The sequence below is a fragment of the Excalfactoria chinensis genome, chromosome 1, assembly GCF_039878825.1.
Source record: "Excalfactoria chinensis isolate bCotChi1 chromosome 1, bCotChi1.hap2, whole genome shotgun sequence".
Lineage (NCBI taxonomy): Eukaryota > Metazoa > Chordata > Aves > Galliformes > Phasianidae > Excalfactoria > Excalfactoria chinensis.
The window spans coordinates 79,951,568-79,973,244 of NC_092825.1; the positions used below are offsets into that span (position 1 = coordinate 79,951,568).

Consider the following 21,677-nt stretch of genomic DNA (forward strand, 5'->3'; position numbering starts at 1 on the left):
AGTAAGACAGCTTTCTCAGCTGAGAGGCGTAAATCGGGGCCTCCTTCCTTTAAATGCTCGCAATTGTGGACACCCAAGTGAAAAGCAGGCGGCTTTTCGAGAGCTGGAGCGCCTGAGGCGACCGTAGGGGTGCCGGCAGTCCCGCCCCCTTGTCCGCGTCAGCCAATAGCAGTGCCGCCTCCTCCCGCCCTGTCGAAAAGAGGAACGGAGCGAGGGGCGGAGAGAAGTCAAAGCGCCGAGGCGATTGGCTGTTCCGTCCCGATTGGGCGGTCCATCCGCAGACTCTCGGTGTGATTGGTCGGTTTGCAGGGAGGGGGCGGGGCAGTTGTGCGGCGATGGAGGCGGTTGTGTGCGCGGAGCACGGTGAGGGGCGGCGGGGTAGGGCGAGTTTGCGGGCAGGTTGTCGTTGTCGTGTCTAATTCGTGTCGCTCTTCAACCCCCTGCAGGCTCCCTCTGCCTTCTGAAGACCGGCGTCCGCGATGGCCCCAACAAGGGGAAGAGCTTTTACGTCTGCGGGACGCAGGCCCCGGCGCCGTGCGGCTTCGTCCTGCCGGCTGAGTGCGTGCGGGGCCCGAGGGCGGGAGGGACCGAGGAGGGACCGAGGGGCTGAGTGAGCTGGAGGGCTTTGGATGTTGACTTCAGGGACATTGGGCGTCGTGTCAGGAGTTCTGGGCTTTATTTTCTTTGCTAAATGGTCTTTGAGAAGGTTCTCCGAGTGTTTTGTCCCAAGGCAGTCTTTGGGCTGTCGCTGCGCCTTTGGTGGCTTGTGTTTATTTTTCTTTTCCTCGTTTCAGTGTTCCTCCTTCGTACTGTTTGGTCCATGAGGGGTACATGGTGGAGCTGCAAATCCTGGTTCAGCAGCAGCTCAAAGATGAGTACCAGTAAGTTCCTATGAGTGAGAGGTCAAAATTGGCCGTACAGATGTGGATGTCTGGAACTGCACAGGGATGGCTGACCTGCACATCCCTTCTACAGCTAAAAAATGGCCTCAGGTCTTGAGGCCTTTGCTTAGTCTTTTCAAAATGCTCAGGTTTTTTATTAGTGAATGGGGTCCCGGGCAGCCTGATCTGGCAGGTGGCAAACCTTCCCGTGGCAGGGGGTTAAAGCTTGATGATCTTTAAGGCCCCTTCCAAGCTAAGCCATTCTGTGATACAAAACAACCCCCCCATATCCTAAGGAAGTATATTCAGAGAATAATAATTGGGTAGCAAGCTTTGTTACCATCATTCATGAGTTTGGTATGCACAAGTCTGGATGTGAAGCTCAGATCCAATAACGTTTTCAGTGCCACACCAGTTTTTAAGGAACAGATAGGGCTCCTCTAATGGCACTTTCACTTCAAATCTTGCTTTATTCTTTTGTAGGTTGTTTTACCGATGCGTTAACAGTAAGTTGAATGGGAAGAAATGGTGTGGAAGTGTGCCATGGCAGGTATGAGTGTTTCCTTTATATCGCAGTGTCACCTTATTCCAGCATGACTTCATTCTAACTGCTATAATTGCCTCCGAGATCACATAGTGAGAGACTTTGTGTTTGCCAGTAGAAAACCTTATTGGTCTGTTGTCCTCCATTTGAGACTTCTGACTGCTAAATTGTGGGAAGTAATCAGTGTTCTCCAGTCTTCCAAAGCAACCAACCAAACAAAAAACCCCACAAAAATAACCTTTGGGTTTGCTTTCCAGCCATCCTCCTTTCCTGAGAATAGCGCTGTTAGGACTTGATCCCCAGAAGCCATGGGAATAGCTGAGGGAGCAGGAAAACAGCAATGTTGTCTCTTTTTTTCCTTGCAAAATGTTTATCCTGCCCCTGCTAAATTGTAGGAAAGATGATGTTTGTAGAGAATGAAGCCTTGCTTGAAGTAACTGGATTGTGTGTCTAGTTAACTAGCTTTATTACTGGCGTATTAGCACTTAGCTACTTATGTGTATTGCAGGATTCAAAAGCTGCCAAAGCATCGAAAAAGTTAGAATCGCAGCCGAAGGCGGCACCTGTCTTCAATCCCAGTGGCCAAAGAAATCCATTCAAAGTGATAGACAAAAATTGTGAAGCATCATCCTGGAAAGAAATTAAGCAAGGCAGTGGAGGGGAAAGTAAAGCAAAAGGAGTCGAAGCGGAGAAGGATAATGTGGTGGAGTCACATAAAGAAAAGAAGTCCAGCTCTGGGTCCTCCACAGAAAAGGAACATCTAGAAGGGCTGAAAACTGAAAAGGAACAATCCAAGGGGCGCAGCAGTGGTCCAGAACTTAAGGAAAGCACAGTATCCAAATCTCAACTTTGTCCTCCTGAGACTTGGAAAGGGAAAAACAGCCATGAGGATAAAGAGAAGTACGGAGGAAGTGGCAGGGAATCCAAGAAATCTGAATGTGTGGAGAAAGAGCCAGATGGCAGAGCTGAACTCCTCCCAGTCAGTTTTGAAAAGCAGAATACAAATAGCAAGTGTCCAGAGAAAGAGAAGTATAAGGATAAAAGCTTAAAAAACTGTGGGGATAGGAAAAACAGAGAGAAAGAATGCACTGGTGGGAAGAATGGAGAGATGAAACCAATGCCCAAAGAAAACGCGACTTCCACAACAGTACCACAAGTGGCATCACAGTGTGCTCTACCAAAGCAAGGAGCAACAGCAGCACCATTCAAGACACAAGTCAGGCCAAGTCTGGAACAGCCTGCTGATGAAGTTTCTGACAGTGACAGTGATGAAGCAGTACTTGTTTATTCCTCATCGGATGAAGGTGAACCTGAGAAATCAGTTGAGGCTTTGCAACCAAGCGTGGCTCCTGCAGGAGCATCAGGGAAGAGTACCCAGGAGATGTCTTTGCTAGGAGCTGCAGCATCGCTTCACATGGAAGGACCACAAGACCCTAAGGCTCTTCGTAACCATCTGGAAATCCAGCTGAGGCAGAAGAAGGTAACTCATTTACCTCTTATTCCTTACGTTGTTTTGTTTTCTACTCAAGTTGACTTCCTTCACTTGCGACGGCAATTGTAATATTATATCCCAACAGAGTAGAACTGCTGAAATATTTGGAGCGTGTGAGAGAATGGGCCATAGGGAGGGGAATAAAAAAAACATGCCAGTTTTTTTTTTTTAAGCCACTTATGAGACACTGACCCCTAATGTAACCATCTGCATTTAGATGTGCTTAATTTTAACTTGCCTGAGTTTGTGTGTGCCTTATATTTAGTTTGTGTAAGATGTAACTGTGCAGCCAGCTTAGACTTTTTCAATAATGTTTTTGTTTCTCATGGGCTTGTGTAGGAAGAGTGATGTAGCCACGAAAACCTGCACTAAGATTAAATAAGCTTTCTGTCTGTATAGAGATGTGCAAGTAGTTTGGATGCTGGATGCTTTGTGAGATGTTAAGATCATCCGAGCTACTTGATTACCTGGTCATCCTGTTTTGTAGGACTATGATCCCTGCATCCTTCCATCTTTTCTGAAGTATACGAATGGCTAATTTCCCTTCTGCTAAAAATACCATTTAATTGCACTAAATGGCATGTAAATGCTTTTGGAGGTTGTAGAACTGCATTCAAGTAGGAATTACTGCGGTAGAGGATGAATGTTTCTGAACCTTGATTGTTCCCTACTTGGCAGAAGGCTTGGTAAAGCACATTCAGGTTTGGGGTTCATTTTTGTTGTTGTTTGTTTTCCTTTGCAGAGTACCTTGGCTACAGTGAACATTCAGGTGCTGCCAGATAAAGGGCAACGGTTAGTAAAGCAAGTACAGGATTTGGAAGCTGCACTCAGTGCTCTTAACATTTCAACGACAGATACTACAGAAAAAGGTAAGGCTACTTTTTTTTTCCCCAAAAAAACTTTGCAAAATGTTTTGTTTCTCTGAGAACTGGGCAGGTAGGGTTTAACTTCAACTTTGTTGCAGTGTGGAGTTATGCTGCTTATGTAGGAGGTTGGTTTTGGAATCTGTGTCTGGACATAAAAATTAACGTGAGCAAGATAAGCAACTTCTGGTTACTCCAGACAACAAGCAGTCGCAATGCCTTGTGCAAGATCTGATTTAAAGCAGGATTCTTCTCCAATTCTTCCAAGGGAGGGAACGAGTCAGATTTCTTGAGCCATTTGGTTTTGAAAGATGTTTCTGACAGGAACTGTGGAACACTGGAAACATTGTGCAGAACTGACCTTATGTAGGCGTTAATCTGATCACAGTTGCAAAGCTCGCTGTGTTTGTATAAACTATACACTGAGGCCTGAGCTGAACTGCATTGGCTGTCTAGCAGGACCAGGCTAAGAGCATGCATGTGAACAGCTGTGGTGGCTCAGCCAGTGTGCTAACCCACTACCTTGCTGTTAGATCACTGTGGCGAGTTAACCTTTTGCAAGCCATTGGGCTAAATGAAGACCCTTCTTTGGGCTGTAAAGCAAGGCTATGAGCTCCATTGTGCAACCTTTTCACCCTGCAATTCCTTTCTTAAGGGGAGAACAGTTCAAGCAGTGGCTGTTGTGAGGAACCTTTGCCTAACTCGTTCAGCAGACCAGGTGGTACGAAGCTGATAACACCGCTGCCTCTTGGGGATCATAAGGCAGGGACCTCTTCAAGCTCACACAGTCACCCCTCTGCTGCGACCTTGGGTTCCAGTGAATATTTTGGCCATGGTTTTGGAAGTAAGTATTGAAAGCCTATTCATTAAAGAACTCTGACAAGGACTAGGCCTGACAGAATCCCGCCAACTGTGTGTATGTAACAGTTTCTAAACCTTTTTTGTTAGCATGAGTTGCATATTTTGCCCTGGGCATCTGTAGCTAAGCTACTGCAATAAATGCTTGAGATGAAAAACCTCCAAGGGAGAGTTAGCTTTCTAAAAAACACTTCATATATAATACTTTATCTTTTCAGTGAACTCTGGTGTGCAGAATCTGTATGGAGGAAGAATGACAGAAAACCGAATTAAGGCTGTGCACAGTGCAACAAATGATGCTATTAATCATCTTCACAAATGTCTAGAATCCTGTCCAACAGAGCAGACGGTAGCTGAGGATCCCTCCGGTTTGAAAGTGAGTTGGCAAGGATGGATTGTAGTAGGGCAGCTCAGCTGGATGATTTGCTACAGGAAGCAGAAGCGTCTGAACTTCTCAAGGTGTTGTCTTCTAATTCTGTCTCATCCTCTCAGGTTCCATTGCTGCTGCACCAGAGGCAAGCACTTGCATGGCTGCTTTGGAGAGAGAGTCAAAAGCCATGTGGAGGAATTCTGGGTGAGTGACAGAATGGGAAAGTACCTTTTTGAGGAGAAGAGATAGAACAGCAAAAACTTGACATGTAACTTATTCTGAAACTGATAGTTATTTTGTAGATGCATAGAGGGACTATTAACCCATTACTGTATTATATCCTGAAATAGACGTGTATTTTTGTTTTCAGTATTGCCAGGGCGTTTGCTGCTCTGGTAGTTACTTCAGCGTAGATGTGAGTTAGGCAGGCACATTTCTGTTGGTCATTGTAACGTGCATGTCTCTCTTTCCAGCGGATGACATGGGCCTGGGGAAGACTCTAACGATGATTGCTCTAATTCTGACCCAGAAGCAGATGAAGGCAGAGAAGGGAAGCAAGAAGTTAGAAATGTGGCTGTCCAGAAACGGTACAGAATCATTTATATTGTACAATACATGCGTTCTGATATAATGCCATTTGAAATGCATAAAGCATTCTGGTTGTAATTTTTGTAGGTTAAAGCCTACTAAACCAATAAGCTGTCTGCGTTTACTTCCCTTCTGTAGGAGCATCCCATTGGGAGTAATTTTTACTGTAGTCCCTTGCAAAGCCTTTTGCTAGCTCAGTGGCAAGTGATTGAGTGAGTGTAGGATTTTCCAGCTCATTACTTTATATACTGCAAGCATTTTTGTTGGTTATTTCACCAAATCAGGTAAAACCTGCATATGCAGTATTGAAAAAATACTGGATGTTTGCATCATTTTCTTAGCGTGAGGGCTTAAGTGACTCCTCACCCCTCTGTGACTGATCTTTTTTCCTTCTCTTCGCAAGATTATTTCTTTGTTCGCAGAGATACAGAGTTTTTTGTTTGGGTGTTTGTTTTTAAGAAAAGTTATTGCTTCTGTGTCAACAACCTGTCACTGTCCCCATATTCATGCAATGACTCGGGATGCTTTCTTTGTGTTTGAAAGTTTCCTTTTTCTTTTAAACGTGGCTCCAAATGGTGACGTCAGTCCAGTTTTCTTAACTGTTGTGACTGTTGGAAGTTTTGTTTCTGTGGAATGATGTGAAGATGCTAGAACCTGCCTGCAATATTTTCTTGCAGATTCTACTGTTATCCCTTCATGCGGCACTTTGATTGTTTGTCCTGCATCCTTGATCCATCACTGGAAGAAAGAGATTGACAGACGTGTGGCCTTTGGAAAACTGAGGGTCTACTTGTACCATGGGCCAAACAGAGATAAACATGCAGAGGTGTAAGTGCTAAATTGTAAACATGACCAAGAAAAGTTAAATACAACTTAACAAGAGATTATGTACATCAGAGTTGAAATTCATTGGTGGTAAAATGTTGGAAGAACCTAAAAGGGTCAGGCTGCTGTCTGCCATCATATTTTACATAGCAAAGCCTTTACAACCTATACCCATGCCAGGTGGTTCTGGTGCAGGCTGTTATTACTCCTGATAACAAAAACAGTGTATGTCTTTTAATGCACATCTCTTGCTTGCAGAGAATAAGTAGCAGTTTCTTCCACACTTGTGCTTTGTAGTTATATTATCATCTTTATGTGTACACCTGAAAATTTTCTATACCACTTCAGGCTATTCTGAGCAGCTTTTCTGCATACCACATTCACATGTGGTGTGGATTCTTTGTCTCTTACTGCCTTCTTGAATTTATGTATCTACATTCAGTGTCTAGTGAGACCTGAGATAATGGAGACCGTCTGGCATTCCTGCAGTGAAGTTCAGTCTTCTATAGAATTGCATATAGCTCTTGTAGAACCATGTTGTTCTTAAACCTTGAGCTTTGCAAAATGGATTCTTCATTCATTCTTGCTTCTGATTCTTACTGTTCCTTGATGCAGGCTCTCTGAATATGATGTTGTTGTCACAACCTACAGCCTTATCTCTAAGGAGGTTCCTACGAGCAAAGAGGAGGGGGAATTCCCTGCTAAGGACCATGAAGTGGGGGTGAGAAGCCATGTTGTTGATAAAAGATTGTCCTAATCTTTCTGTTTTGAGGTGATACACAATGTTATTGTTTCAGGGAGCACCCAATGCTACAATGAGCAAAGGACAAGAATCATTTTTCCATAAGTATACTATTGTGATTGCGCAATAAAAACAAAGTCATGAGAGAAAGTATTGTGAGGTGCAGAGAGGCACTTTAGATTGCCTAGTAAGGTTATTGCTCTATGTTAAAAATAGTCTTTTTCTTTCAGAGCGGGTCATCTCCCTGTTCCCCTCTGCTCAGAGTAGCTTGGGCTCGAGTTATATTGGATGAAGCTCACACTATTAAAAATCCAAAGGTTCAAACCTCCATAGCTGTGTGCAAGCTGAGAGCTGGTGCCAGATGGGCTGTCACTGGAACACCAATACAGAACAACTTGTTGGACATGTACTCTCTTCTGAGGTGAGGAAACTGACTGTATGTGAGGCACACAGATAGGGCTCCAGTTCCAGTGATTCTTCATTGACAAAGTGCTGAAGTTGTTTCTATGTTGGAGTGATCCCTGAGGTAAAAGGGATAGTGAGGCACAGGATGTAAATGAACCAACCCATGTGCCTACTGCTGTGTGAAACTATTCTGCTTTCATGGAAGAAAAAGGGAAAATTACTTAAGATCTCCTATGTTTTCAAGGAGAATATCCACAAAACCAATGTTAATGATCAGAATTTTTGTGCAGTAATACTTGTTCCTAATAAGTCTTTAAAGAGAGATATGCTATTAAGTGGAAAACTGGCTTCTCTAAGCAAATGATCAACAGGTTAAACTCTATGTTCCCTTGTTGCTGAGGAGAAAAAGTAAATGGTATTGGAGAACCAGAAAACTTGCACTTAAAATTAATTTTGGAGAGTTGAAATTAATTTTCAATTAAGAGGTACGAAATTTGGAATTAACAAATGGGGAGGCTTTTTGGCAAGTGGATGTGCTTCTTGGTGTGCGTTGTTTGAGTCATAATGGGCTAAGAGGATGTTATGGGTACAGAATCAGAACTTTTGCTATGCTAGTGATGGTCAGGCCTTTGACCAAACAAGTTATAGATGTCATTGAAATGGAAGTGTTTGGTTGCTTCTTGCTGAATTAGAAATCGTTTGCTTTAAATAACAAGGAATTTTGTTTTGGTCGCTCAGGAGTAACTGAAGAGCTTGGTATGAAGTTTCTTTACCTTCTGTTTTAGGTTCCTACGTTGCTCTCCTTTTGATGAGTACAAGGTGTGGAAATACCAGGTAGATAACAACACTAGGAAGGGAGGAGATAGACTAAGCCTTTTAACTAGGAGCCTCTTATTACGGAGAACTAAGGACCAGCTGGATTCAACTGGAAAGCCCTTGGTAAGACCTAGACAATCATCTCATCACTTTCCTTGCAGCAGCCAGTTAACTCTTCACATGCATATGTTTGCTAATGGGTGGGTTTTCCTGTCTGCTGCACTTTCTTGAGCAAGAGGAATAAATCCCTGTGGGATGCTGTCTGCTTATCCAGAATGCAGAGATATATGGGAAAATGAAACCTTTTAGTTATAAATCAAATGCAGAAGAGAATGTGTCAAGCAATTGCAAGTAGACATCCACATAATAGTGAGCTAATGTAGGTCTCTGAGCCAAATCTCTGAATTAAAACTGCAGTGTGAAATGGGTTTGGTGTGTACTGGGGCATTGGCTTTCTCCATTATTCCTTAATTATTCCTATTCTGTTAATCTGAGTTATAGGTTATAGTTTTGCTTACTGTCTGATTCTGAATGGGAAGCTGAGAAGCTACTTTGGCAGTGCAGTAAATTAATTCCTCAGTCATAGCTATACAGCAGCCTATCCGTAGTTTTCGTGCCTTTTGATATGACTTGGAATAAAGATTTTCATCCTGAGTGTTAACCAGGTTACTCGGAATTCTGTGCATGTCTGTGTTGTGTCATAATTCATTAATATAAATGACTTCATAGATAGCTGTTTTTTTCATTAGAGACATTGAATACTATGTTAAATATTGGGACACTGGTTTTTGTGATGCTGTATAAGATATTGTTGCAAATGTATATCTGGTGCTGTCTATCTTCAGGTATCTTTGCCACAACGTAGCATGCAGTTGCATCAGTTAAAACTTTCAGCAGAGGAGCAGTCCGTATACAATGTGATCTTTGCAAGATCCAGGTATGAATGTGAAAAGAAATACAATACGTTGTGATTTTGTTTCTTACTGATATGAAAAATTAGAATGGTTAATCCATTTTAGATGAGAAAATCTTTTGGACAAGCTCAGACTATTCTTTCCCCATTTCTGACTATTAGTCAAGAGTAGAATTGCAGAATAGTTTTCATTGGAAAAGAAAATGTGGTTCCAGCCCTCCTGCCATGGAGGAGCACTTGGAACTGTGACAGTAATTCTTAAACAGTGATGTCCCAGCACCTGTGTAGAAGACAATTTGTCTTCTGTACCTTGTGATATTATATGGTCTGAAGTTATGCTGGCCTCTCTAGGTGGCTGTAAAGCAAACCAGCAGCACCTTGTGTTCTCATGGGGGTCTCTTTCACCAGTGCTACTGTAGTCTTCTTTCCTTGTAACTGTGTAATTAAAGATATCCTTTTGTATTTTTATGAAGAGTGCTGTCCACTGGGCCATGGCTCTTGTTATACTCAGGGTATTCTGATAATCAGACTTACTAACCTTATGCTTTCCAAAAGCACGTTTGAAGAACTGCCGCTTGCAACACCAGGGGCCTAGGTTCGAATCCCCCCTGTGGCGCAAGTGGTAAAACTGCCGCGCTGCTGCACAGAGGGCTCGAATCCCGGGGGTTGGACTCAATGATCTCTAAGGTCCCTTCCAACTCGCACGATACTATGATACTATGATCTTGTTAATATACACTCCTGAAGTCCGAGTTTTGTTTAAGGGAGTATGAGAAAGTAAATAATTAAAGAAACGCTCCTTAATTCACCATCAGCTTGCTTGTTAAGCTCAAGTGCCTCTTGCCTTTTTTCTTGCTGTAAATTCCACAGTCTTTATCTTATTTTTCCAGGTCAACGCTACAGTCCTACCTAAAGCGGCAAGAGCAGAAAAATGAAGGCAAAGAGCATGCTGGGAATAACCCATTTGAGAGAGGTTTGAGCATGCTCTCCCATGAAAATAATTGCAGAAGTAACTCTTAAGTGCACAGTTAGTGAGGAACAAACCTGGCCCCATGGGGCATCAAGATTTAGACATTCTTAGGAAAATGTTTAGCTGCTTCCATGCTCTTGTAAAGAATCTGGCTTGGGGCTTGAAGCCCCTGTGACACCTCCTCCTGCTTAGCTTTCAGGGAAGTCCTTTTTAGTTATTGAAGAATCTGCCAGTCTGTCCATTGGCTGTGGGTAATAAAGGAAGGTATGAATCAAGGGATACCAAAGCAATTATCAAAGTTTGTTGGTATTCCAATGGTCTGTTCCCACTTTTGTGGCTCTGGGAAATTTTCTTAACTTCCCTGGCTCTCCTTCTGAAATAAAGGTGTGATTGCCCAGACAAGAAGTGTCAGTATAAGAAATGTAATATTTTGATTTGTGTTGTCATCTGGTTTTGTTTGTTTCTTTGTTAGTTTTGCTTTTTTAAGGGAGATTGAGTACCCGTGTTAAATCAAGTGTTTGTTTGTGTGCTGGTTAAAAATGCTTGCTGGGCAGTGCTTGGAAGTGCCTCCAAGATCTCTTGTTGTTCTCTGTTCCTTCCTTGGCAGTTGCACAAGATTTTGGCTGCAGTCAGAAGGAATTCCTAGCAAGCTCTCAAAGTGCTTCCCAAGTCTCAAGTACTGCCCATGTCTTGTCTATGCTGTTGAGGCTCCGTCAGTGCTGCTGCCATCTCTCCTTACTGAAAGTGGTAATTGCATTGTGTTGCAATAGTGGTGGTGTGGAGGGGTTTATTCAAGCGTTTGTGTAATGCAGTGAACTTTTTAACACTGTTGGATCACTTACCTAGGGGTTTATGAATGGACACATTCAGTAGGGTGAGTGTACACCTTAGAGAGTTTCCCAGTATGACCTGTGAGGGGAAGCTGTGGCTCTGGAAATAGCTTTATTCACATCAAATAAATAAATAAATAGGCTTTTAATGGCAAAGGATAAGTCTTGATCTTAACCAAATCTTGAAAAGTGTTTAAGTCCACAAGTACAGCCTTTATCAATGGCTTGTGTGTGACTGAGTTCAGTAAGTGCCTTGACTGAAGTTACCTCGCATTAAGGAGACTGATCTTTCAGAAGCTTGTTACTCTGCAGTATAAAGCAGCTGCCGAGTAAATCCAGATTCCTAGAGAAAGAGCATAGATTTATCCCCTAACAAATCTTGAGTGATGTGGGATGATTCTGAGACCAGATCACAGAAGATGGCTGGCCTCATATACTTGCCCTACAAATCCTACTTGGGCTGGAATATGAGGATAATGTTTCTTTATGGTGTTGTATCCATATTGTGTAACATAGCTCCTTTCCAACTTGTTGACCTCAGCAGACATTGCACAGACTGTAGAGAAGCACTGAGCTTGATCTCTGGCTTGGCTGACATCTCTTACTATATTGCATTTTTCTTGCAGGCTCTAGACCAAGTTAATTTGACCAGTGAAGGCCTTTCTCTCTCCATTGAGGAGCAACTTGGTGCTTTGACCCTGTCTGAGCTTCAGACTCCTGATTCCAAGTCAACAGTCTACCTCAATGGCACAGCTTTTAAAACAGATCTCTTTGAAATCACCAAGGAGAGCACCAAGGTATTCTGATCTTCTGGCCTCCCTTGAGAAGCTTGGTTTCAGAACTTCTCCTTTTAAACTGTTAATGAATTGTCACACGTTGCTAATTGCAAAGCTGACAGTTTAGGTGTAATCACAAGTTTGCATCTCTATTAAAGCTATGAGAACTTGATGCTGATAAAACATCAGTGAAAATCTTGAGCACTGGATTCATAACAGGCTAGAAAATGGTTAGGTGTGAGCGTGGTGCTTGTGCAGAGCATGAGGAGAGGTTGCAGTAACTTCTCACAGAAATGCTGGACTTTGTAAAATGTGTTTGTATGACTCCGTTTCTTACTTACAATTATGAATGTATCTTGAAAGTCTGAGCATGGTAAAAGATAGAGGTGAAGAGCTATTTTGATCACTTTCTGTTTCGTGAAGAATAGTTAAGCACGACCTAGGTTATGATACCGAGCAGACATATTCTTTTTTCTTGCAGGTATCTCACCTCTTAGCTGAACTGAAAACTATTCAGAGTCACTCAGAGTCTCAGAAAAGGTTTGTAGATGTCCCCTTTTATTAAGTCTCATTGACTGAGAGAAGCATGTCTTTTGACAGCGTTTGTAGTTTAAAACAATTGAATACAGACTCCAGGAACGGTGAAATGGGGAAGCTACTACAACATATGAAAGATGATTGAGAAAAATCTAATAAAATGTAAGAGAGCAAGTTAAGAAGTAGAGTAGTGTAAACGTAGCAGGGGAGTGCGTGAGGAATATTGAGCTTTGAGGCCCAAGCAGACTCTTTTCCTCCTAAAATAGGATTGAGAAGAATTTGGTCCTGCTCCTGGGGCTTTGTGATTGTTTTTGGTAAGCGGTGTTGAATGCACTTAGAGATATGTGGCTGGAAAGTAGTAACAGTTGTGTCATTATGTACAGGGCCTGGGGGGCGCAAGCTCTCTTCAAAAGATTATTCCTACCAAAAGAATGAGAACACCAACATTAATTCCATTCTCTCAGAAAAAACTTAGTGAACGATGACCGCCTTCCCTAGTGTTTAATCCAAAGAATGTGGGGAGAGAGAGAGAGACCTTGAGAAATCCAAGTTTGGTAGAAAATGCTACAATTTGAGATTGGTGGCTGGCAATGTAAAATCCAAAAACAGTGGTGAAAATAGAGTTACTTTGACTCAAGTTTGTTGGTTATTAGCCCTGTGCAGCAGATTGTGTCACTAAACTTAATAGTGAATCTATTTCTGAACTGGGAGGGGACTTCTGCGTCCAGATTGCAATTGGGAATAGTGCCTGTCTCACTGTCCTCTTGGGTGAGACACTGCAGTAACCAAGCTCTCAGACTACACATAGGATCTCTTCTAAACTCCTTGTTCTCTTTCTCCAGTGTTGTTGTGTCTCAGTGGACAAGCATGCTGAAAGTTGTGGCTGTGCACCTCCAGAGACTAGGGCTGAAGTATTCAATACTGGATGGCTCTGTTAATCCTAAACAGAGAATGGATGTGGTAGAAGAGTTCAATAACAATCCCAAAGGGCCTCAGGTATGAAATCACAGCAGGGAAGCAGTTGCTGGTACTGTTATGAGCAGTTACAATAGGTGACTTCATGATTTCATTTACTGCCACTGCTTTCATTTAGAATCTAGATGTCAAGATCAACAGGGAAAGGGGTAGCTGTAAAAAAACATATGTAGAATTCTTGACTAGGAGCAGTTGTGGGAAGTTCCTTTGGATGTTAACTGTTCTGAACTGGACATCTGACTTAGAAATTAGTACAAAGGCTGTCCAAATCTTCAGTGTTTTCAAAAGATGTAGTGTATAAGCTATGGGGCCAACTAGCTCCACTCAGAACAGATTGGGTGTTTCCAACTCCTGTCGCTGCACTGGAGGATTTCTCTTTCTTTATATCCCCTGCTTGCCAAGGAACCTGTAAGATTGTCTTGCTGTTCTGCAGCACTGCAGATACCTTGTGCCAGGCTAGAATCTTTTTTGAGAAGAGAGGATGACAGTTCAAACTGTGAATGAAGGCAGGTTAAGAAGAACATATCTCACCCCAGGATAAGAACAGGGAGATAGGAATTGGGGTGGGATTTCAAAATAAGGTGACCTCGCTGTAACTTCTTTCACTGTCAAATATTTTGTTGTTTTTTTTTTTTAATGCTAGTGAACTACAGTTCTGTCCATGAAAATAGTTCCTAGTTTGTTTTTGCCAAGAGAAGGAATCTTGCCAAACATCTAAAGAAGTCTGAATCCAAATTCATTATTCATAGTGGTACACTTTGATCTAAACACTGACATTGCTGTAATTTAGGCAGGACAGGCTGCCTCTTCCAAGGGCAGATCTGTGACTGGGAGGGGAGTAAGTGATGCATTAGCTTGTTTAAGAAATCTGGAAAACAAATTGCTATCTGGAAAGCATCTTTCTCCTTCTGGATTCGAACGTAAACAAAAGACAACTTGTACGAGCTATATGAGTAGCTAAGTTCTTAAACAAGATCAGTGTTTTTAACATACTAAGAAATTTAGCAATAAAAATATATAACAAATAGCTCTGTACTTAACAAATTCACTTCTTTTCTTGCTGTACAAGAATCTTCTCTCGATTGATCACCTGTTGTCTTCCCTTTCTTCCCAGCTACTCATCTTTTTCTAAGCATTAGGTTATGTGTAAGCAATGTGAAATGAGTGGCAGGCCATTTCAGTCCACTTGCTTGTGTTTTAAGTAATCCTGATTCTTAATTCATAGCCAGTGCTAATTGGTGCCACTGTTGGCAACAGGCTGTTGTCATCAGAAAGGCCAGTCACTTAAGTGGGGCATAGAGAGACAATGAACTTTGCAGTTCTTTCTCTAGTCCTTAAACATTTGTCAGTATAATAGATATGGAATGTCAAGCTTGTCTCTCTTAGAGCCCTAACTTCAGTGTCCAGCCTTCTGTGCCTCATTAAGTAATATCTGGCAGGCTTCCAGACACATAATAAATAGATATATAGATATATATGTATAAATAGGATAAACAGATCCTTTGGTATGGACTTTATTTCAAATTAATGTGGCATATATGAAGCATTAATTTTCTCTTATCTCTGTTTTGGCCTTTGAAGGTGATGTTGGTCTCTTTGCTGGCTGGAGGCGTTGGCCTGAACTTGACTGGAGGAAACCACCTGTTTCTTCTTGATATGCACTGGTAAAGAAAACTAAGATTTCCATCTATGTGGAAGTATGTAGGGCACGCTGCTTTCTTCCATACCACGTGTGTTGTGACTTCTGATACAGCTGAGTAGGAAGGAATTGTTCAGCTGAGTGTAAGGGCTAATGATTAAGTTGTAGAGAAGTGTTTTACTACGGCCTTCTTCCAAAATACTCTATCTCGGATTTGTCTACCCAGTGCTCACAGCCACAAAGTACAGTCCTGCTGGGCAAAAATCCCTGGCTTTAATTTCAAGAAGCCAATAAATAAAGGTGCAGTAATGCCTACAGGGAATTTGTATTGAAATAAATAAGATTGTCTTGAGAATCATCGGTAAGCATAGCTAGCGTACATTGGGTTTTACAGAGCTATGAAAACAGTACATATGAGCTCCTGATATTTATGCTGTCCATCGTCATTCAGAACTACATTTTATTTAGTTCTATTTTTTACTACCCATTTGTGAGTGGGAACCTCCAAAGCAAGCTAACTTGCTTTTCTACGTAATCTAGCTATCGGATTGCATTAAGGAGATATTTCTACGATAAGGAAGCGACTCCCTCTGCATACCAGCCATTTCTTATGTAGTATGTAATATGTAATATTTTTGAGCAAAAGCCTTTTTCAGGGGATTTGCCTTCCTGCTTCACTCTTGGCTCAGCAGCTACTCGGCTTCCTGTCAGCATTAACTATTAGTCAGAAGTGAGGGGCTGTATGGAACACTGGTTTAATTCAGATGGCTGATTTTATGTGGAGTTGCAGCAGGTTACTTCTCTGGGAAGTAAAGTAACCTTCCTGGTTACTGGGTAACCTGCGAAGGAAATAGTGTTGGATGCATATTGCTAGTAAAGCAATATGAGGTAAGCTGGGAGGAGGCTGTAGTTCTACAAAGGAAGGAAACAGAAGGCTCTGGTGGTAGTAAAAAGAGAGCAATGTAAAGGCACCAGTATTTCAGTAATTCCTGAACACAGCTCAGGGGCTTATGTGAGCTGTTTCTTTTCTTGCAGGAATCCTGCACTCGAGGAACAGGCCTGCGACCGCATTTACCGTGTGGGGCAGCGGAAGGATGTTGTGATACACAGGTCTGGACCTCTCAGCAGTAAATGGAGCTGCTAGTCATGCACTGTCATGTCTGGCTTTAGCTTGTGAAACAGCACCCCTTTCTTTTGAGGCTGGTTCCCTTATGTGAGGCTGGGCACAAAGTCAGACAGTGGGACTGTGAGTTGGGCACTCAGAGAAAGTGCACATTGTCTTGGAGAATGCAGTTCTATAACTAAGCATTGTAGGATGGTTGGGAATCTCATGGCAATAAGCACTTGAAGATGCTTCTTGATGTTTCTTAAATTGCTATTCCAGAGGTAGCCACCATGCTTCCTAAGCCTGGACCTGTCTAATATAAGTAACATATAGAGCGCTTCTAACAAGTAACAAGGTTGGCTTATAGAAAAAAAGCTGCAGTATCTGTAAGGTTAAGGTAGGGAAAGATAGCTCTGTTATTGTGAACACACAGCCAATTCAAAGCAACTGAAATCTGAGACACTGATTTGTGTATAATGCTTTTAGTGTAATAGGTGGCATCTGTTATCAAACCACCATGATGGGAATTTATCACCAACTTACTGTTGCTTCAGATGGACAAAGTTGTTGAGGCTTAAATTACATCAGATTTGAAATGCTGTAATGTCTATGTGGGAACTGCTATTTTTGGTGGACAGGTCTATTTTTGTCAGTCACATACTAAGCCATTAATATTTGAGACAAACTTGTGGACATTCTATACATCTATAAGCTGTAATTCTTTTCCTAGCAGTTGATGTGATGTGGCTTTGGATTTTCAGGTTTGTCTGTGAAGGAACGGTAGAAGAAAAGATCGTACAACTCCAGACCAGGAAGAAAGGTCTCGCCCAACAGGTGCTGGCAGGCAAAGGGGAAACCTCCAAGCTCACTCTGGCTGACCTCAAAAATCTCTTTGGCATCTAATTGTCCTTTGCAATAGAACTGGAAAGTGATATGATACCTTCAGGTAACTGAGCAGACAGGACTGCTGTGTTAAGGCAGTTATTTTAAACAAATAACTACATTTTATAACCGTTCTAGAAAAAAAGAAAGGTTGCCAACATTGGTAATGTAGTTCAAAAATGAGATTGTGTATCCAAAAGTTAATAAAATTGATATAAATTAAGCTATTTTTAAACACTTTTAGGAAAATATTAAAAGCAAACATTTGCATTTTTCTTGGATTCCTGTGTGTTTTTTAGTTAGAAAACTTTCTTTCCTCTTCAAGACAGGCGGAACTGTCCGAAAGTCCCAAAGGACACAGTGAGAGAGATGAGTGTGAGGGAGGCAAGATCAGAAAGCAAGCAAGCTGGGTTGGCTTGAAGAAATCAGGGGGAAAAGAAAGTCATTTTGAGGATAATAGTAAGGACAGATGATAGCAGCTTTGGAATGTGCCAGTAACAAAATGAAGGATGTAGGGGAATACTTTTTTTCATTTTTGCTTCTCATAAGGGCTTTTTATATCTAAGTGAAGATGCAGTTTCTCTACTGTGCTCAAAATGTTTATTCAAGCAGAGGAGTGGGTTTCTCTTATGTTTCTATGAGACAGAAAACATCCTGAGTTTCTGATTATTTCATTATTCTAAGTATTAAATAGAGTGAGGTTTCTCAGTGCAAACCTTTCATTCCATAGAATCACAGAATGGCCTGGGTTGAAAAGGACCACAATGATCACGTAGTTCCAATCCCCTGCTATGTCCAGGGTCACCAACCAGCAGCCCAAGCTGCCCAGAGCCACATCCAGCCTGGCCTTGAATGCCTCAGGGATGGGGCATCCACAGCCTCCTTGGGCAACCTGTTCCAGTGCATCACCACTCTCTGTGTAAAAACCTTATCCTGCTACATCTCACCTCATGGATTTATTCAACACGGATTTATTCTTTCTTAAGTGCTGCTTTTTAGTTATTCAGTTGGAGATGATTTTCAAATCCTGTATGTCATATCAGAAGCAATATGTGCAGCTGACTGATAATTCTATGCAAATATTCTTCATTGGTAGCAAAATTTCCCTGCTCCCATCTCCCCCTTCTTTGTAACTACAATATATTCTGCTTTCCAATTGATTATTCATTCATGTATGGCTCAGCATTGTTCCTGAGAGTTCCCTGCCTTGCTGGGGCCTTTGAATACCAGAACATACATTCAGCTCAACAAAACAGGAAGACTGTGGACTAACTTTCCAAAACCATTTTGAGTTGGAAGTTTACACGAGTAGAACTTGGGTTATCACTTCTCCCTTTCTTACATACCTGTCTGAACTGAGCTCGTATCCTCGCAGTGACTGCAAGAAGGCCAGAGGCTCTAACAGAAACGTTTGCCCACCGGCCCCCAGGGCAGAAGGAATCGAGGCGGCGAGGCGATGGGGTCGGGCAGGGCCGAGGTGGGCCGGCTGGAGCGTGCCGTCAGCGCGTCAGGATGGCCGAGCGGTCTAAGGCGCTGCGTTCAGGTCGCAGTCTCCCCTGGAGGCGTGGGTTCGAATCCCACTCCTGACAACCGTTTTCTGCTAGTTTTGGGTTTCTTTTTTGTTTCTTTTTTTCCCCTTTGCTCCGCGGGCGCTCGGTTGTGGGGCCGCGAGACCGCGCCGATACGGAGGACGGGCGGAAGGCACCGGAGGGCAGGGAAGGCACAACCGAACCCCAAGGGGGTTGCGAAGAGGGCATTTCGCAGTGCGGCGAGCGGGTGGGGCAGGGAGGACGCTTCGCCGAAGAAACACGTTATGGCTGAGCTTTTGTTCCTGCCGTGGGCAAGGTGCTGCCCGACCGCCCGAGGGACTGCGGCGGTGGGCGCGGAGACACCAGGGCCCGAGCTGGAGAGCGGGATTGGAGGCGGCGTTGAGTGGGGAATCAACGTGGCCGGTTAGCTCAGTTGGTTAGAGCGTGGTGCTAATAACGCCAAGGTCGCGGGTTCGATCCCCGTACGGGCCAGCTAGCGTTTTGAAACCTTGTGGGAGTTTTTTTTTTTATTAATACAAGTCAAAACATCGGCACGCTGGTAGAAAGTGAGGGACACCCCCGAGGTGAGACCCGGGTAGGCACCTCAGCCGCTCTGCCAGGTGCACAACAGGCGGCGGCCGTCAGCGGTTATCTTCGGCGACAAAAAACCGCTGCCCCCACAGGCACCGCTGGGATTCGAACCCAGGATCTCCTGTTTACTAGACAGGCGCTTTAACCAGCTAAGCCACGGCGCCGGGTAGGCCGCCACCGTGTGGGCCGCGCCCCGCCCAAATGGGCCGCGGTGCGGTTGTGGGGGAGGGGCCCGCGGGACGGGCGCGGAGAAAGGGGGGGCATCGCAAAGAGCAGGGTGCCGTGCTTCGAGACGCCTTTCGGGGTGGGCCGGCCGTAACTCTCCCACTTCGGAGAGAAAACGTTTGTAGGAGAGATGCGGGAAAATAAATAAAGAAAGATACCGAGCGGTGCGCGAAGGAAGGCGGCGGCGCCGCTGGGTGGAAAAATAAAGGCTCCGTAGTCGGCAGGATTCGAACCTGCGCGGGGGGACCCCAATGGATTTCTAGTCCATCGCCTTAACCACTCGGCCACGACTACCGCACACTGCGCCATTTTGGCCTCCCGCAATTGAGCGCGGCTCCGCACCGTGTCTCCGCTACCGCGTGCAGCCCCGGCCCTTACCCCGATGGCACCGAGCCCTCCGGCGGCCCCGAGCCGTCGGCAGCCCGTGGAAACGCGCCGTGTGTGGGCCGGGGAGCGGGGGAACGGCGTGTGAGGCCGGCGGTTGGGGGCGTGGGGCGAGGCCGTTCGGTGGGCCGGTTAGCTCAGTTGGTTAGAGCGTGGTGCTAATAACGCCAAGGTCGCGGGTTCGATCCCCGTACGGGCCACTACGACGGTTTCACTTTTGTTTGTTTGCTTTTTTTTTTCCTCCTGCTTTCGCGTTTCCTGTCAGAAACCACCAACCCCGGGCGGCGCCGGCCCAGAGCTCGCCAGCTGCGTCCCGCCCAGCCAGCCGAAGGGAGCGTGCAGCTCGTCCCAGCCACTGGCTCGGCACGAAAATATATACAAAAATAACATACGGAAAGGAAGAAAAAAAAACAACAACAAAAGAAAAAATGCAGCTTTTTTTCTGCCGTGACTCGGATTCGAACCGAGGTTGCTGCGGCCACAACGCAGAGTACTGACCACTATACGATCACGGCCTCTTTGTGCCCGGCGCCACCGCCGCACACGCTGTGGCGCTGTGCCGCCATCTGCCTCCAGCGCCGCCGCCGGCGGGACGCGCTGTGAGCAGCAGGGATCAAAAGGGTAGCGGGATGCAAAACGGCAACGCTGTCTCCCCGTCGGGGAATCGAACCCCGGTCTCCCGCGTGACAGGCGGGGATACTCACCACTATACTAACGAGGAGAGAACTGATGGTGCGCCTCGCATTCCGAGTGCCGTGAGGACGCGGAAGGGCGGCAGCTGCGTTGCCGGGCTGCCGTTTGGCTGCTTGTGAGACGGCTGAGGAGATTGTGACGTGCAGGTTCTTCATCTCTTCTCACTCCAGATCTGTGGCTGTATCCTCAAAGAGGAGATTCTGGGGAGACCTCACTGTGGCCTTCCGATACTTGAAGGGAGTGTATGAACAGGAGGGGGAAAGATTGTTTACAAGGGAAGATAGTGATAGGACAAGGGGGAATGGATTTAAACTGAGACAGGGGACGTTTAGGTTGGATATTAGGAAGAAGCTTTTCACTCAGAGGGTGGTGATGCACTGGAACAGGTTGCTCAAGGACATTGTGGATGCCCCATCCCTGAAGGCATTCAAGGCCAGGCTGGATGTGGCTCTGGGCAGCCTGGGCTGCTGGTTGGTGACCCTGCATATAGCAGGGGTTGGAATTACATGGCCATTGTGGTCCTTTTCAACCCAGGCCATTCTGTGATTCCTCATGGCAGTCATCTGGTTTTGAGTGAACAGCTGTGACGCAGTTGTGTGCTTTCTCTGTGCAACTTCTATCTTTCTTTTGCCTCCTAAATGTGTTATTTGTATTATCACATTTAATGGTAGGCGATACTGGTGGGAAAGAAGATGGGTGAGGGACCCAGCTTTGCACTCATACCACCAGCTGATGAAGCTAAGGGCTGGAGTTTGGTGACGGCCTCCTTCACTACTAATTTTCCACAAGGTGGAAGGGATTCCAACCTATTTCCTGTCTGTTTTCCCAGCGTTTTGTTTGTACACGTTGTCTAAGCGGCTTTCTTTCCAGCTGGGAGGGATCCCTGGTTTCCCACGGAGGCTGGCACAAAGAGGGCGGCCATTTGCGTCCCCTCAAGGTTAGCGGGATCTCCTCACACATCGGGCTGCTTTCGCGGGCTTCTTGTGGCAGGCTGGCAGGACGGCTGTGAGCGTGCCCAGTTCCTCGTTAGTATAGTGGTGAGTATCCCCGCCTGTCACGCGGGAGACCGGGGTTCGATTCCCCGACGGGGAGATGGCTTTACGTTTTGGTCCTGCAATGTAGTGCCCCACGAGTAATTGTGAAGGGACTTTATGCCGCGCGTAGCAGCGAGAGGTGCAAATATCAGGTTTTTGGGACATTTTGCTTTCTCCCTCACCGGGCCTCGGAAGGGCCGCTGAGCTGTG

General features: G+C 44.6%; 1 protein-coding gene and 8 non-coding genes across 9 annotated transcripts; 5 read left to right on the top strand and 4 right to left on the bottom strand.

Annotated features, from left to right (window-relative positions):
• Window positions 1–318: 318 nt before the first annotated feature.
• Window positions 319–17,292, top strand: TTF2 (transcription termination factor 2). The gene is made up of 23 exons (XM_072337981.1): window positions 319–363; window positions 447–558; window positions 795–881; window positions 1,365–1,431; window positions 1,934–2,905; window positions 3,660–3,786; window positions 4,436–4,624; window positions 4,857–5,014; window positions 5,131–5,212; window positions 5,482–5,595; window positions 6,274–6,424; window positions 7,037–7,142; window positions 7,394–7,584; window positions 8,354–8,507; window positions 9,230–9,321; window positions 10,188–10,270; window positions 10,875–11,014; window positions 11,724–11,894; window positions 12,355–12,413; window positions 13,253–13,406; window positions 14,967–15,049; window positions 16,060–16,134; window positions 16,891–17,292. The coding sequence occupies exons 1-23, from the start codon at window positions 336–338 to the stop codon at window positions 17,030–17,032; spliced, it is 3,537 nt and encodes a 1,178-aa protein (XP_072194082.1). The 5' UTR covers window positions 319–335; the 3' UTR covers window positions 17,033–17,292.
• A 1,225-nt stretch (window positions 17,293–18,517) lies between these two features.
• On the top strand, window positions 18,518–18,600 carry TRNAL-CAG (transfer RNA leucine (anticodon CAG)). Its single transcript has one exon. It is a non-coding gene; the product is annotated as a tRNA-Leu (tRNA).
• Window positions 18,601–18,958: 358 nt separating this feature from the next.
• Window positions 18,959–19,032, top strand: TRNAI-AAU (transfer RNA isoleucine (anticodon AAU)). The gene has a single exon. It is a non-coding gene; the product is annotated as a tRNA-Ile (tRNA).
• A 189-nt stretch (window positions 19,033–19,221) lies between these two features.
• Window positions 19,222–19,295, bottom strand: TRNAT-AGU (transfer RNA threonine (anticodon AGU)). The gene has a single exon. It is a non-coding gene; the product is annotated as a tRNA-Thr (tRNA).
• Window positions 19,296–19,568: 273 nt separating this feature from the next.
• On the bottom strand, window positions 19,569–19,650 carry TRNAS-AGA (transfer RNA serine (anticodon AGA)). The gene has a single exon. It is a non-coding gene; the product is annotated as a tRNA-Ser (tRNA).
• Window positions 19,651–19,866: 216 nt separating this feature from the next.
• TRNAI-AAU (transfer RNA isoleucine (anticodon AAU)) lies at window positions 19,867–19,940 on the top strand. The gene has a single exon. It is a non-coding gene; the product is annotated as a tRNA-Ile (tRNA).
• A 243-nt stretch (window positions 19,941–20,183) lies between these two features.
• On the bottom strand, window positions 20,184–20,255 carry TRNAH-GUG (transfer RNA histidin (anticodon GUG)). Its single transcript has one exon. It is a non-coding gene; the product is annotated as a tRNA-His (tRNA).
• Window positions 20,256–20,389: 134 nt separating this feature from the next.
• Window positions 20,390–20,461, bottom strand: TRNAD-GUC (transfer RNA aspartic acid (anticodon GUC)). Its single transcript has one exon. It is a non-coding gene; the product is annotated as a tRNA-Asp (tRNA).
• Window positions 20,462–21,453: 992 nt separating this feature from the next.
• Window positions 21,454–21,525, top strand: TRNAD-GUC (transfer RNA aspartic acid (anticodon GUC)). The gene has a single exon. It is a non-coding gene; the product is annotated as a tRNA-Asp (tRNA).
• Window positions 21,526–21,677: the final 152 nt, after the last annotated feature.

Bases quoted from the DNA above. Each gene is read 5' to 3' on its own strand.
- TTF2 (XM_072337981.1), top strand. From the start codon at position 336: ATGGAGGCGGTTGTGTGCGCGGAGCACG. The intron at 4,625-4,856 runs GTAAGTATTGAA...TTATCTTTTCAG, and splicing joins TTTTGGCCATGGTTTTGGAA to TGAACTCTGGTGTGCAGAAT. The intron at 10,271-10,874 runs GTTTGAGCATGC...CTTCCTTGGCAG, and splicing joins GAATAACCCATTTGAGAGAG to TTGCACAAGATTTTGGCTGC.